Source organism: Wasmannia auropunctata, unplaced genomic scaffold, assembly GCF_000956235.1.
Source record: "Wasmannia auropunctata unplaced genomic scaffold, wasmannia.A_1.0 LD336053.1, whole genome shotgun sequence".
NCBI classification, from domain to species: Eukaryota; Metazoa; Arthropoda; class Insecta; order Hymenoptera; family Formicidae; genus Wasmannia; species Wasmannia auropunctata.
In genome coordinates this window covers 6,966,565-6,983,935 of record NW_012026837.1, presented here as the reverse complement: position 1 = coordinate 6,983,935, position 17,371 = coordinate 6,966,565, and the positions used below count along the sequence as shown (strand labels likewise).

Below are 17,371 nucleotides of genomic sequence, written 5' to 3'. Positions count from 1 at the left end.
TGCCAGCCCGCTCAGAGATGTGTATAAGAGACAGCTCTCTCTCTCTCTCTCTTTCTCTCTCTTTCTCTCTCTTACTCACTCACTCACTCTCACTCAGTGCTTTGGTTCTTTCTTTAAAGAAAAAAAATTATACTCTTACAAGACTAAATTTAAAATTAACATCAATTTATGTTACTTTTGAAGTGGTGTACTTTCAGAATAAAAATGAATATTTGTAGTTAATATTATTAAAAATTTATTATAATGTGCATAGAATATAAGTAATATAATATAGGGACAACGAACCAAGTATATATTTTCAAAAATTTTATACTTATTTATATATCCTCTACCTTAATGATCTTCAATGCAATGAATTTTTCGAACATTTTCAAATTTTTATCGCAATGTAATTATCTATACATAATATATAAAATAAAGATATCTTTAGCACAATATTACTTTTTTGTAAAAATATATGCTGAAGAAAAATAATTTATCAGCTAATTACGAAGATCGAATGGGACAGAAATCAATAAGCAAAATAAAAATTTCAACAAAATTAATATATCCATTTCTCTCTATTTCGATCTTTGATAATAAAATAAGCTACAGTTATTGTATTACAGTCTATTTTTATTCATATACTTCGTATATTTCTTGATATCAACTAAATAGTAAAATATACTCACATTAGTAAATGATAAATATAATTTGTTAATGAGCAATAATAGTTTCTCACATTACAAATCAAGTTAAACAGAAATATTATATTCCATAAAATATTATAAAATGTCCCAAAAGAAAGTAGCGCAAGAATATGAATAAATCTTTATTACTATTAATTACCATCGCTTGGATTGGCATAAACAATATTAGATTAATAAATAAACGTTCACGAATAGATTCGGTTATAAGAAAAAGTAACGAGATCTGTCGATACGTGTGTCTCCTACGCGGTCGCTCGTGATCGCACGGCGCAGCGCCGCTGCTCAAATGCAATCGACTCGCTTGCATAACGCTTGCAAGTTTGCACGCCTTCTAATCGCCCCGACCTGACAGAACCGGTACAACCACACCCACTAACAGCCGGGTATGGGTTCCCAGTTTTATATCAAGCCTCGCACGCTTATAGAATTATAGCCTTCCTCGCGGCCTTGTGTACCGTTATAGCGAGATGAGTCACTTTCGTGACCGTCGCTTCTTTATCGGTTACTCATGGCTCATCCGCCGTGTTGTGACTATTCATTCACGGAGCGGTAACCTTCGACCATTTGTTTGCGGTCTGCTCGTAAGATCAAGTTCATTCAATACGTAGATGAAGCGAGACGGGATCTGTCACCTTCGATCTGTTGCTCTTGTCCGCATTGTCTTATGATTAATTATTAATTTATTTCATTTTTTATTTTTTATTTCCAATTGCAAGTCTCAATATCTGAGAAAGTTCATCAATTAGAACGATAAAATTGTTTACAGCAGTTGTGTATGTTATACGATATCTTATCTGCAGCGATATCTTATACGTATCAGTTTACATTCGCTTAATTTTCGAAATTATTTAGTTGCACGTATAATATTTAGTTATACATAGCTTGTAACCTTATATTTAAAATATTATCGAATGTTGCACATGCTTGAAATCTGTTAGCCGCCGCCTTTTTAATACTGATTGAGACTCCATTAAGATTAAAACAACTTATCGCTTTAACGCAAATGTTTCACTAAAGCAGAAAAATGTGTAAATTTCAGCTATCGCCCGAATACTTAGCTGTCCTGCGACAATTCACTGGAACTGACCCGCAGGCGTACGCCGCGAGGCCCAATGCGCCTCAGCGTAGGCCTCTTCCAGATTATGCCAAACAGCAACAGGCATTGCAGCAGGCGTATTACAATTATCGCAAACCCGCCGTGGTCCCTCCCAGACCTCAGCTACATCCCCAGGCGTTGATTCAAGCCGAGGCTGTGACGCAAGCTCAGGCGGCGCGCGGTCCATCCGGAGCATCCACGTACCAAGTAGAATCTTACACTTCACCTGGCAAACTGGGCTCGTTCGAACAGGAGTTGCTGCAATTGGTATCCGCCAATCAGGCCCAAGAGTTTAATTTGATCCCGACGCAGCCTAAAACCGGCTATGCGCAACAAGAGTACATCAAATCCACGGTAGCACCATCAACTCACCCCGAACAATACCACATCGAAACTAGTCCGCCTCCTCGTTATCCGCCGCAACGAGTGGCAGCGACTTATCAGTCAATCGAGCAACCGGTCCAGATTCAGTACCAACCGGCGCCAGCGGCAGATTATTCGGCCAAAGGAGTCCAGCCTTTCAGACCGTCTCCGCAATATGAGTACGTGGACGACGGCGCTCAGTTGAAAGCTCACCAAGGGCAGACCCAGGCGGAAGCCATAGCGAACGCCAGAGCTCAGGCCCAGGCTGAGGCGCAGGCCTTAGCTTTTCAGAAAATTGCCCAGGCCTCATATCAAAAACATCACGAGGCGGCCCTGGAGCAGATCAGAATTGATCACGAGAGATACAGGCAACAAAGCGCCTTGGAGCAAATTCAGCAAGGAGATCACGTAAGCGACGCCGGACGAGCTCACATCGCGGATCAGGTGGAACCCAAGGATCCGGAGGCTGCGTATAGGGCAAAATTGAAGGCGCAAGCGGCTGCCGAAGCCGCCGAAGCCAGGAGGATACAGATAGCCGCTGAACAGAAGGCCCATAATGACGCCATACGGCAAGTCGAGGCTCAGCAGCAGGCCCATGTGAGAGCCCAGGAGAAGGCACATTACGACGCTTTGAACTTTGAGAGGAATCAAATACGTGCCCAGGCCCAAGCCCAGGCACTAGCGGAGGCTCAAGCCCAGGCGTTGTACAAAGCCTATCAACAATCACGCGCCAAAGCCAACAGTGAGATTTTGGCGGCCGCCCGAGCCCAGGCAGAGGCTAAGAAGGTAAATCCCGAGGGTACACCAGTTATCCAGTACCTCTTACCCAATACTCCCAAGCTCCCCACGCCTAATACTTACTTCACCAATGACGACGTGAACAAGTATCAGGCTTCCGGCTCCACCTACGCCCCCAGATCCGTGACTAAACCAGATGAATCCGGTGAATCCGTTCAAGAGCAAGCTTACGTTCAACCTGCTATCAATCAGCCTCGTCAAGCACACAAACTCAAAGTTCCACCGACTCAGGCCTCCGTTTATGTTTCTCAATCGGGTCTCCTGAAGAAGTCGCCGGTTAAATCTCTTACCATCGAAGAGATTATCGATCAAGGCCAGCTAAGCAGCCCACAAGTTGTGCGCGCTCCCTCTCCCAAGGATCAGCAGCCTCTGACGCAGGAAGAATTGTCCGTTCTGATTAACGCCGGTTATAGCGTCACCCCGATACCTCAGACGGTGAAGCCGACCCAGCAGAGCTACGTGCCGGAGAATACCTCCGCCGTGTATTACTTGAAGAAACAGCGGCCAGCAGTTAGGCCCGAATACGCTACTTACGAAGAGGTTCTACAACGACCGCGAAGACCGTCCAGAAAGAATATATCTATTCTCAAACAAGACGACGCTAACGCTAGCGAAAAAGTCACCTTCTTGGTGCCCTTGGAGCCCAGTTTTGGTACCAGACAACCATCACTCAGAAGTAATGAGTGATTAGTTTTGTCGTTTTCGTCGTTGTCTTCAAAAAATGATGACAAATGTAGAAAAATCTGAACGTTACTATTAGAGAGTCCAAATATTATTTCTTTTCTAAATGTATTTCTTTTTTATTGGACGGCTTAATTTTCTTTTTTTTTTCATAATAAACTTATGTAAATAATAAATAATGTCAGTCGAAAAGATCAACATTTAGAAGTGTGAATTTATTTAGTTTCTTTCGGTCTTTTTAATTTTGATTGGTTACTTCGACCTTCCATCAATTGGATAAATTTCTATTCTATTATTAATACTAATCAATGATTGATTTTAATCTCATTTTATTATTTTATGACTAGTAATTCTTTCTAAGCCTACCTTTCAATATTAGCTCATAAACGCGATGAATAGAAACGTTCAGGTTACTTCTTATGCGATTTCAATCCTGGGCGTAACAATGCTTTTCGGATGATATTAAATACTTTTATAAAATATTATACGTGAGTTACGTTAAATTATAAATGATTTCCACACGTGAAAAGTCACATAAACAAACATAAACGAAAGATAGCTTAATTTTGTTCGGAGAGCGCAAAATAAATTTTTTTGTAAAATGACAAATATAGCAAACTTTAGGGAAATCTGTAGAGCACACATAAAAAAGATACAAATATAATTTTTTAAAAATATTTTCTTGATATATATAATAACAAACAGAACGTAATTTATAATCGAAAAGATTTTTCAATAAATCCGCCTTGCGCGATTATTTAGTAGATGGTAAGTGCGACGGTGCTGAGTCGAATGATTATTAATTTATACTTTTTTGTAAATATTAGAATTTTAACTAATAAAAACATTTTAAAATCCACATAAAACATTTTAAAGTTTTACTTTGTGATACGTAATACTTCCTTTCCTATCTCTCATTTATTTGTACATCTTTTTCCTCAAATTTTTGTTAATACAAAAAACCGATATGCTACGCAATGAGAAATATATTTTATTTAACAATTGAGATCTTAAAACGCCAACAACGGTACAAAGCGGATCTTGGTGCTTCCATATAATATTAGTGTGAATATTACAATTTTCGTTTCATATAACACCACGTGGCCGCAAATCGCATGCATCTCCGTAGCTCCGAACCAAGTGGTATGTAATATCACGATTAAATTGCCAAAGGCAATCTAATAAATTGATGCTCAAAGCATCAAGTCCTGTGAAATTCTTCCCTTCGCGACATCAAATAAGTGCTAACTTGCATCTATACGAATCTATAAAGAATTTATTGCGAAAAAATATCACCTTATGTTCTCAGCCAGGAATCGAACCCGGATCTCCACGTCTGCCGGACGGAGATGCACGTGACCACGTGGTGTTATATGAACCGAAAATTGTAAGATTCATACTAATATTATATGGAAGCACCAAGATCCGCTTAATTTGTACCGTTGTTGGCGTTTTAAGATCTCAATTGTTAGTTAACATTCCACGGTCTTTTCTGATACTGAATATTTTATTTAATTATTTATACACGCAAAAAATGTAAGCCAAAAGTACAAAAATTTGAACATAAAAGAATTTAGTATAAATAACTTTTAATTACTTTATCATAACATTTTTTTAAATACTATTAATACTAAAACCTTATTATTTACTTATCATTAATTATCTTGTAAATGATCGTATAAAAAATGAAGATTACAATCTTTAATGATGAAAGATTGACTAGAAAGAAAGAGAAAAAGAGAGAGAAGAGAAAATTATATCTTATATTGATACAATCATTTAAAAACTAATTATTATAAATAAAAGAAAAAAATAATAATCTGAAATGAACGTTTTGTATAAAAACGATCACATATGTGCGTTTGTGCGTTTGTGTTTAAACGTGTAATAAGCGCAATATGTCCTTCACCTTATTACATATAATGATACTATTACCGCAATCATTACAGCGATATGATAAACATTTTATAAATGGGGATAATCGATTGGAAATGATTATAGTGTACAGAAACTATTGTCAACAATTAATCTTTTTACAATATATGTATATACAGAGTGTCACATTTTAAATATCACAGACAAATATCAGTTATATTTGGCTTTTTCTTATTTTGCACATACAAATATTTTTATCAAAGATATATATCTATCGAAAAAGTAATAATTCATAAAATATTTTATTGTATATTTTATTCTAACATATTTGACATAAAATACCTCATAAACTATTTATTTCTTGATAAGTGTACCAATTAATACAGAATAATTTCATACAAAATAATAATTATGATTCAATTAAAACACATAATTGCTTTTTACAAATAAATATGTAATTGCATATTGCAAATTATGTAATTTTTCTTTTAAATAACTGTTTTCTTTATATCAATTGATTTATGTCATTATTCTGTATGTAAAAGTATTAAAATTATTAAAAAATAAATAATTTACAAAATACATACTTTATATTTTATATTAAAATATGTTAGAAAAAAGTAAAAAATACAAATGTCTCGTAAGTTATTATGCCTCGTACTCAGAAAGGATTTATAACAATATAAATCCTTTCTGAGTATAGGCCTTATAACTTACAAGATACTAACATTTGTTACTTTTGTAACAATGTTATAAATGATCCTGTCTAACAAAGCGCTAACAAGTCTTAAGATTAAGCCATTCTATATGTGTAACGTATAAATTTAACGCTAAATACGCGTAACTTTATAAGCATAAAATAATATACGTAAAATTATACGCTAAATATATATGCGTAACTTTATTGTACAAACTGAATACGGATCTTAATTTTTTACAGAATTTCTCTTAATAATTTTACATGCAAAACAATTATCTTATGTAAAAGAGTTTCATAATTATATTTTAAGAAATGGTCTATGTAATTACAAAAAATTAATTTTACCAGTATTTATTCCCCTTCATGCTATAATTTTTTTCCAAAACATTTTTTTGTATTCTGCTTAATGTTAAAAATATTGTCTGATTGTGAGATATTTAAAACAAAATACTTTGTATATACATATATGTATATTACTGAAATATTATTTTATATATTAATCGACTTTAGCCAAAAAATTTATTTTTATCAAAAATTACCAAAATTAGGATGTGTACATATTAATTAGCACTCTAGAATACACACACACACACACACACACACACACACACACACGTAAGGAAATATATCTGCCTCTGTGAATGTGACTGTTGAAATATATATATATCAGTATCGATATCTCTGAAACGTGTAATCGTGCAAGATAGATACCATTATGTTTGCATGAAGAAGAATAAGCCACATAAGAACATATACATATATGTATGTATGTGTACTTCTGGAAATTATAGCTTTGGTATTACGTTACGAAGGACGACCAGTTTTTTGGGTACGACAACATTCGAGACATCCTAAGAATGTATGCTTTGCTTTACTTTTGATCATATTGATAAAGTAGAAATAAATATATAAGATGAAATATATATGATGATGTAAGAAATAAATATATAAGATATATAAGTCAAAGCAGAAGACATAAGAATTATTATCGCTTTTTATATGTTTCGCAGAAATTACATTATACATTTAATTGCGTAAAATTATTATTAAATGTTTTTATTTTAAACACTGTTAAAATTCTCTCTTTTTCATAATTACTTAAAAAATTACTTGTATATTAATCTATAAATAATGTAGGTATCTCATGTATCGCAAATATCGATTGCTTATTAAAAAATATGTAATCGCTACACATTTCTCGTAAGATTAGATTAACTTTATTACATTTTTTTTAGTAATTCGTATCTATATCTGTTTATTTATACGAATTTTCTCCCACTTCTTTTTATCGTTTAAAAAGAACGTCATCATACTATTAATTATAATGCGATATACTAAAAATTGCGCAATCAAGCTGTCGAAAAAGCGAGAGGTCAAGGTCATAGCAATATTTTCAAACTGATTGAATTCACTAACGACAAAGTGCATGTCTTTTCATTGATCGATATTTAAATAACATTTTACATGAAACCTGTTAAACCGGTTCGGGTTAAAACTATTACTTTCTTTCGTAACTTGAAAGAAGAGTAAAAACATTTGTTATACACGTACACACTTGTATGTACATGCGTACATATAGTTAAAATGTTTTTACTTTTTAGAATTATTTTAAGAAATACAATTATGTTTTTTATTAATATTAAACTTATCTATAAATAATGACTTACTGATTTGTACAAAATTCTTACAACAACTTGAATAAAAATTATAAATTTGTTTAAAAACTTTTTTCTCGAATAATCTATTTTATTAATTTCATAAAAAACAATTATTATTGTTTAAACGAAATTTACAAGTTTTGAAATTAAGTTGATATACTCTAAATTATTAATAATTTTTTTTATCTTTCGAAATGATTTACATATATAACGTGTGCGTTTTATTAAAAATCTGTAAGTAAAAATAAGATTAAGATTGGAAGATATCTTGCATATCCACAAATTAAATTCTAGAAGGAAACCATTGTTGAAACATTCTCACGCAATTCCGTACCGGAATTTTAAATGATCCAGGGTGAGAACTCGACATGAATAATAATAATTGAGAAAGGCTGTTCAAAAAGTGTTATTGACCGAACTCCCAATGTTTTCACTTTCGAATGTTTATTAAAGAAAGTTTGTAGTTGGAATATTTAGAATTGAAATGGTTATAAATGGAAAAAACATTATAACTTATAATAGTACAATGACTATAAGTTTTTCAATTAAATCAAGTTGTGGCCTATTAATAACGTAAATTGTTTAAAACAACGCCAGACTTGTGTATTATCTTAACTGATTATTGTTTTCTTTTAATTGATCATTTTTATTTATTCTATCTTTCTATCAATTAATGCTGTTAGAATAAGCAAAATAACGATTGCTCGTTATACAATAAATCAATAGAAAGTTGAAATTATTACAAATTTATTTACGTCGCAAATAATATATTCGATCGGAAGTCTAATATTTCAAAAAATGTTCTTAAACACGGTTAATGCGATATGGATCGAGTATCATAATTATTAACTTTATTAACTTTATTTAAAACTTAAGATTTGTAACGGAACAAAAATATTTATCAGTTTGCAAATAATTGCGAAAGAACCAGATACGCGATATCCATATCATCAAATTGATCGATATAAACCGAATTTACGAGCCTGAATTGGCACATGGAGACAGATCGACCTAATTTTGACCGGACTTGGCGAGCCCGGTCCTTGCATCGTTGGAAGGGGCATCAATGTGATTATCTTTCGCTGGAAGGGGCGGCTGTATGTCCACTGTGTGCCCATATAAACAAGCTCGAATGCCACGGTCAGAACAGTCTCACAACCCTTCATCGCTTCATGCATCATTAGTCGGGTGTTTTTAAAGTGTGTGAAGATCAGTATTTTCTCACAGGTGATGATTTCCAGAAAAATTATTTTGCCTTTAAATATTAAGATAATAATTTATAAATCAAAATTATTGATGTAGTCTTTTTATAAATTTATAAATGCGCGCATTTAATCACAAATTTATCGTTCACGAAGGATGCGTTATAAGAGTACATGCTACATGCATAGATATAGCAAAAAATATTTTCACAAACACATACATGCACGTACACAATTAAAAAATTTTTATTAAATTGTATAATATATTTATATGTAATATTTATATATAATATATTTATCGTGTCCATCCAAATCTTTGTGTTAGTTTAACATAAAATAAATGTGCTACTTTTTAACGCAGTTTGTATTAAAAAATTAATACAAAATATTTTGATACAATTTAGAAGTAAATAGCGGACACGTATTTCTTCAATATAATTAACATTTGTAATATGTTAAATTAATACTTACATTAATTATATATTTATTATATAATTATAAACTTATATACACAGAAAGAACGATTTTGTTGAAAGATCTAAAAATTTTGCTAAAAACAGATCTGAAAATAATTTTTTATTAAATCATCAAAATAATTTGTTGGAATGTTAAAACTGATAAGCATTGCTATAAAACGTTTTGATATTTTAGCAATTATTTTGACTTTCGCACAAAATTATTTTGATTATTGAACAAAAATTATTTTCAGATCTGGATTCAGCAAAAGTGTTCTTTCCATAATTATTTAATATTTATATTTAATATTTAATATTTAATTATAATAAATTATAATAAAAATTATAATAAATATTTAATATTCTATTTAATATTTATATAATTATATAATTATATATTTATTTATTTCTTAAAATTTACATTTTAAAACTGCATTGTTTAACGTTATTCATTTATTTACTCATAAATTGTGTTATTTTAACATTAGAAATATTAAATACCAATTTAACACAAAAAGTTTAAATAACGCAATCACGTTATGTTAAATTAACGCTTCGATAAAAAGTTTAATAAAATGTTAAAAATTTTAATAGGTACTGATTTTAATACAAACAGAAAATACATATTTTTTACTACACATCAATCATTTAAATGGAATTTTCTATCGCAACATTTTATTTCCAGAATGCAGTTATTCATGATAACGGCAGCGTTGCTGCACATCGGTCTGTGCGATCATGTAGCTGTCAAGATGCCGTACTTGAATCCAGCTGGGGTTACCTATGTGAACAACTTTCAGGAAGTACCCCTTGCATATACCTCCGTTACGCCAGTACAGACGGTCGCGGCGCATCTTCCGTATATAGCGCCCGCACAGATTGAAACGCATCACGTCGGATATGCGACCGCTCAAGTGCCCGCGGTAGCCACGGTGCCTTTCGTCAAGCACGTGCCGACGATATCCCAAGTACCGGTTACCACGATCGAAGCTCAACCAGGTTTACTACAGAAACAGGTTGACGTGGTAAAGCCTGCGGTTACCACTCGAAAGATTGAGGTGAGTATAACGTCCTGATGTGTGAAAATTGAAAATTAAAAAAAAATGCTATAAAACAATTAATAATGCCATCGATGGTGCAGAAATCCGTTATGACATAATGCATTTATAAACGTATGTTATAACGTATGGTATATTATACTACACAACAGTTAATTTGTTATGAAACTGAATAATTTTAATACACGAATTTTTCTATAGATGGAATGTATCTAGTCGTGTATATGTATACACTGGTTGACAATTGCCAAGGAATAAAAACATTTGTCGGCATAATTATAAGCAACATAAATTTTGATGTAATTATGACAGATACCTAATCAGTAATAAAACAAAATAATACAAATATAATTAATCAAAAGGCTGGCTAGAATACAATGTGATTCTTTCCTATACGACACAGATCATTGCAGCAATATTGCATCAACATTGCAATGTTCCAGCAATATTATAGCAATATTGCAACATTGCAAGTTTCTGTGCTTGGGCTGTGCGCAAATGTTAATTCATTTATGTACATTTCATATTACTTAATTAAATGAATCATCAGATGTTTCGGCTACCATCAGATGTTTCAAACCATTATCACACGGAAAGAACAATTTTGCTGAATCCAGATCAAAAAATCCAGAAAATAATTTTTGTTCAATAATCAAAATAATTTTGTTGAAAAGTCAAAATGATTGCTAGAATATTAAAACGTTTTATAACAATGCCTATCATTTTTAACTTTCCAACAAATTATTTTGATTATTGACAAAAATTATTTTTAGATCTGTATTTAGCAAAATTTTTATACTTTTCAACAAAATTGTTCTTTTCGTTGCAGCGAAAACTTTTTTAATTCACGCTCTTAAATCAAGAGTCGTAACTTAAATGCCATTCTTAATTTTTCATCATGATTAGAAATTCAGCTATAATAAACTAAAGCGAAAAGGCAAATAGGTAGCCCAAGAAGCCAAGAGCGCAAGAATACAATATTCTCCAATAATATAAAATAAATTTTTGCAGTTATAATATTGGATTACTGCAAAAATTAAACAATTGTAAACGTTGATCGAAAGTCAAAAATAAAAATTTTGATTTTATTTTTAAATACAAAACACGTTATTCCTTAGCATTTGTCAATCAGTGTATTTTTGTTACTTCTATATTTACTTTTATATGTTATTCGCACGCAATAACTATGTATATCAGGTACGTCGCCCAGCGATCCAAAAACAATTTTACGATATTGAAGAACGAGTAATTATCCGTCCAGCTGGATCAGCCGTAGTTGAACTCGACGAGCCGACATCCAAGATACAGAAGGGATCGGCCGTGATTCAGTCTGTAACTAACAATCTACCTCTAACTTATCCTCAAGTCCACGGCATCTATGCTCATGCCGGCGCTGTCGCCGACGCACCGGCTGCACCAGCCGCCATTCCCGTAATTGCACACGCACCGGTCCACGTTACGGTCGCGCCTGTCATCTCTCACGCACCGATAATTCATGCGACACCGTCACCTCTGTTACTTCCTTCGTCAACACCTACGCCCATCACTTCCGGTTCTAACAGCTTGGAGAACGAATCCATTGTAGTTGAAAACCCTGACTTCCGCAACGTTGCCAATCAAGCGCGCCTTCTTCAGGTAAGCAATCTCACGCATCGGCGATCTTTATCTTGAACGTCTTTGAGGCATGTCAAAAGAAATTAATTTTTTATTTAATTATCATAATAAATTTGTTAAGAAAATGTATGAATAATGCCAGAGTTGGGAAGTAATTTGTTACTTGTAACGAAGTTACAATTACAGTTACTTTCTTTCCATGTGTAACTGTAACTTAACTTACAATTAGAGTTTTTAAGTAACTAATTTAATAGTTACTTTTACAATTACTTTACATGTATATGTCAAATCGTCACTTTCATGGATCAAAATTGTGCATCACTTTCGTGATCATCTAATCGTAATATTGATTGTAATTGTGCGAAATATTTAAATGCTCATATTTAAACACGCGCATTACTTTTCTTTTTGACATAAAATTATATAATATGTAAATGTAAATCTTTTTTTATAATGCTAATATTGTTCTATTAAAAGTAACTGAAAAGTAATGATTCGTTACTTTTTGAGTAACTGTAACTGTAACATGTTACTTTTCAGAGTCGGTAACTTGTAACGGTAACTAGTTACTTTTTGAGAGACAAAAACTGTAACTGTAATTAATTACTTTTACAAAGTAACTTTCTCAACTCTGGCAATAATCTTTGTTCGATAAATAAGTAATATTTTACAACAAGATGTATTGTTTTATTCGTACATACGTTAAATATTCCCTACAATAAAGTGAATCAGAGAACAAGCATAAAGTTATGCAAGAAGAGCACAGAGTCGTCAGAAAAAAAAGTCTTGTTGAGATTTTGATAATTTTTTCTACTGAAGAGCATTCTATAGACACTCGTTAGACTTTTATAAATAACTAAATTTATAATTATTCAACAAAATACACATATTACATTTTTTTCGATGTCTTTCTTTTACAGTTTCGCATTTCTAAGCCTCATGTGATTGCCGAATCAAATGGAGCACCCATAGATGTGCCTAACACGCGATTAGCCGCTCACGATCTTTCTCCAGTTGTAATACCTAGTCAAAAACTCAGTGCCGAGAATAGTAAAATCAATCAAAATAGACTAATTGAACTCCTAACTGCTCGTGGCGGTGTTGCCGAGGTACGTGGAAATTCTTGCCATAAAAAGAGATTTCGCATACAAAGTACGTGAAAAGAATTAGTCTTAAACTTTTATTTAAAAATTTTTGAGAATTTTAAATATAAGATATTGTTTCAAGATAATTGATATTCCACTATTCTAATATGATTGTGAGTATAGATCCATAAATATATCAAATACAATACTTTGTATTATATTAAATTGAATGTCATCTTTGTATGCCACAAGTGATAAGTTGTTTTTAAAAATATTTATTCCTTAATATTAAAGAAGATTAAAACCAGCGATGTTCACAGCACTTCTGCAGTTATTATGATTGATCAACTTTTTCGATGTTAAATTATTTAAATTATTTATAATCTTTTTGCACGATTTTCTGTATCTAATGATACAAGTTGCAGTCTAATCTTATTTTAGTTTCTTAAGTAGCTGTAGATTATATTAATTCTCTCATACACACACAGAAGTCTGTTACGACTGTCTAATACTATTTATCATATATATGTATATATATGTACAGTCACGAAACTAATTGTCCGGACTATACGTTAATATATCGATAATTTCTAAAAAGTCAAGATGAGCAACTTTGTCAAAAATTATTGTAACGAGATTTTTAAAAAAGCATTTTACGGCTTAAAATCTTCATTTTTCAAGTTGATACTTTAAAAAACAATTAACTGACTTTCTTCGGAGTCGCATTGATATAAATGGAGATATGACAAATAGCAAAATTTTTTCCTAACTTTGTAAAGTTCCACGGCCCGAAATAAAAATCGCACAAAAACGAGGTGTACAGTTTTCAAAAAATGAATCTTTTTCTTTAATTTGCTTTTTTATTGAGCGTTGTACGATTTTTTTTCACCAAGTTATTCAACTTTAAAGCAAAAATTACCTTTTTTGATTTGATGGGATTTTATTTATTTTATTGATTAAATCTGTATATTTAAATATATAATACACATTTGATTAATACTTTTGATGAAAATGTATTACTAGGAATAGTTTTCACTTCTAAATACTATTATCTTTATAAAATTACAATATTTGATAAAGTTATAGCAAAAAATAAATTCCCAATACCTGTGTCTGAACTGTTTCGTGACTGTAACTCGGTGAACAAAATTTCAAGATAAAGCAACATCATTAAAAATGATCTTAACGAGATTTTTAAGAAAGCATTTTACAGCTGGAAATCTCCACTTTTCAAAGTAATACTTTAGAAAACGACTAACTGAGTTTCTTCGGAGCCGCATAGATACAAATGGTGTAACAAATCGCAAAATTTTCCCCAAAATTTTGGAACTTTGCAAGAAACTTTGCAAAGTTCCATAACGTTGAATAAAAATTGCACACAAACGCGGTGTACAGTCTTCGAAAAAATAAATCTTTTTCTTTAATTTGTTTTTTTGTTGAGCGTTGTACGATTTTTTTTTATCGAGTTATTTAACATCGAAGCAAAAAAGGTCATTTTTGCTTCAAAGTTGAATAACTCGGTGAAAAAAAATCGTACAACGCTCAACAAAAAAACAAATTAAAGAAAAAGATTTATTCTTTTAAAGACTGTAGACCGCGTTTTTTGTGCGATTCTAATTTCGGACCGTGAAATTTTGCAAAGTTAGAAAAAAATTTTGCAATTTGTCATATCTCCATTTGTCATCAATGCAACTCCGAAGGAAATTAGTTAATCGTTTTCTAAAGTATCAACTTAAAAAATGGAGATTTCAAGCTGTAAAATGCTTTTTTAAAAATCTCGTTACAATAATTTTTGACAAAGTTGTTCTATCTTGAATTTTTAGAAATTATAGATATATTAATGCATTGTCCGGACAATTAGTTTCGTGACTGTATATCTATAAAATATTTATGTAGTTATATCGTATCATAATGCAATTAATACACAGCATTTTTTAAATCAAACTTATATGTAAGTGTTAATAATTTCACAATTTTCAGTTGGGTTTTAATCGTGACGATACAACTGGAACATTGATTGGAGACGCCGGGCATGTCCGAGCACGTGTTCTTTCCGCGACGCCAACTCCGGAACACGCAGAGCCGACCGGAGAACGCGTTTCCACTCGTCGTATTGTTATCAGTAAACCGATCGAAACTTTTCAGGAATACGATATCGTGGAGCCTGCCACGAAAATCGAAAGAGTCTCCGTGCAGCAACCTACGTTGATCAAGACCGCTCGTGTGGATCATGTGCAAGTGCACGGATCCATACCGATCGTTGGGAAGGCCCTCACGTCCGCAGTGGCTCACGCAGCAATCCCGGTTTATCAGAAAACTATCTCTTCGGCGTTCTAATATATTATCATAAAACGGAAATTTTATATTTTTTGACAGACTTTAATGTGTAAAATTTTTATATTATAACATAAAAAAAGAGATACAAAAAATTGAAAGATATTAATGCAAATCTTTCTAGAGTTAATAAAAAGTTGCGCTAATAAAGAAATATTTTTTCTTATCCTTTGTTTATTTTTATGAAAATAAACCTACATTCAGTGTAAGTTCAAAATTATTTAATATTAAATCAGTTTTGACAAAAAAAATGTATTTAAGTGCTAAAATATAATGTTTCTAATTAAGATCTAACTAATAAATAAAAGCCGTGATTCGTAGTACAATTGTCGAAATTTTTACATAAAATGCGTACAAGGTGTGAGCACTAATTAAAAAAAATATCTTTTTTATCACATGTAACACCTTGTGTGATTAAAAATTAATAATTAATATTTTTTCTATAACAAGCATTCATACAAATCGTAAGAATTATTTATATGAAGGAGAATTATTATATGAAGGAGTAAATGCGTTAATTTACATTATTATATATATATATTTTTTTAAATAATATTTCATTTATATTAATCTTCCCTTGCCTTTCTCCTTGTCTTTATATTTCAGATCTTACAGATTGATTATGGTCCATGACAGTGTTAACAACTTCCTGAAACCTTCCTGCGTTACTTGACAAGGGTAACCACTGTGACGCTGGTCATTTATAAGGCCGTAACATTGACCTGAATAATACGAAAGGTTCCATTCCCTCATCTGTAACGATCGTGAAATTTACTCTGCTTCATTGAAAGAATTTTAGGGATAGTATCTGTATATAAATATATATAAAATAAAATTACAAGACAATACGTTCCATGAATGTATACGCAAAAAGAATGTAATTTGAATTGCACAAGATAATATCAACAACGCATAAAATGAATCTTCAAAATGTTTTTTTATTTACTCGCAACATCGTTCAAATATATGTTTAAAATATATTTAATTACAAATAATGATAAATAAATATTGAGCGTTAAATTGACATTAGTTTTATGTTTATTTATTAATTTTATTAATCAAAACTAGCACGTGTTTGTAATTAATATACACATATTATATGTACATTATAATGATGATTATACGTATATATGTCATGTAATCCTAAAAAATTTTCACAGATTAAAGTTTATCGATTACGTCAGAATTTTCATTTAAAATAAATATATTTACATACCTATTATATTTATTTTTTAGATACTTATTTATTTTAAAATTAATTTTAAGAAGGGAGAGTTGGTCGATGCTTCGAACTAGTAATTATCGTTCCCGGTATAATGCCCGTGATAGAAAACTGGTACAAATTTAACTAAAACCGAATCCGGTTCTGACTTACGACCAAGCGTGACACGCATAATACGCAAGCCGGAAAACAGTCAGTTTCATTGGAAATGCTATTCGCATATGTGACTGAACTCGATCGCGAGAATGATAAATCGGGCTTTCGATTCGATACTCTTCGTTTTGGAATCGAACTCTTTCAGAGACACGTACATACAGTCGTGGACAAATAGGTTGCGACACTTTCTTTTATAGGTTTCAAAACGCACTAATATTTTGTAAGTGCAAACCACGATTAATTGATGTCATACTGTCTCTATAGACTAGTATATCGTAGTTTTCATTTGCAAAATATTATAAGTTATCTATAAAATATATTATATGTATTAAATATATATCAGAAACTTATAAAAAAAAGTGTCGCAACTTATTTGTCCAAGTTT

General features: G+C 31.7%; 2 protein-coding genes across 2 annotated transcripts in view; both read left to right on the top strand.

Annotated features, from left to right (window-relative positions):
- Window positions 1–4,493, top strand: part of LOC105451277 (mediator of RNA polymerase II transcription subunit 15-like) — a 17,265-nt gene extending 12,772 nt beyond the window's left edge. The window contains exon 3 of the mRNA XM_011691646.1: window positions 1,729–4,493. Coding sequence (XP_011689948.1) covers window positions 1,729–3,633 — 1,905 coding nt within the window. The 3' untranslated portion in view covers window positions 3,634–4,493. The remainder of the gene's footprint in view (window positions 1–1,728) is intronic.
- A 4,506-nt stretch (window positions 4,494–8,999) lies between these two features.
- LOC105451276 lies at window positions 9,000–15,774 on the top strand. Its single transcript, XM_011691645.1, has 5 exons — window positions 9,000–9,087; window positions 10,203–10,575; window positions 11,773–12,210; window positions 13,110–13,298; window positions 15,255–15,774. Exons 2-5 carry the CDS (start codon window positions 10,204–10,206, stop codon window positions 15,609–15,611), a joined length of 1,356 nt encoding a protein of 451 aa, XP_011689947.1. The 5' UTR covers window positions 9,000–9,087; window position 10,203; the 3' UTR covers window positions 15,612–15,774.
- The last annotated feature ends 1,597 nt before the right edge of the window (window positions 15,775–17,371 follow it).

Excerpts from the sequence above, each read along its gene's own strand:
- LOC105451276 (XM_011691645.1), top strand. The coding sequence starts at position 10,204 with ATGCAGTTATTCATGATAACGGCAGCGTTGCTGCACATCGGTCTGTGC. Across the intron at positions 10,576-11,772 it reads TTACCACTCGAAAGATTGAG|GTACGTCGCCCAGCGATCCA; the intron begins GTGAGTATAACG and ends TATGTATATCAG. Across the intron at positions 12,211-13,109 it reads ATCAAGCGCGCCTTCTTCAG|TTTCGCATTTCTAAGCCTCA; the intron begins GTAAGCAATCTC and ends TTTCTTTTACAG.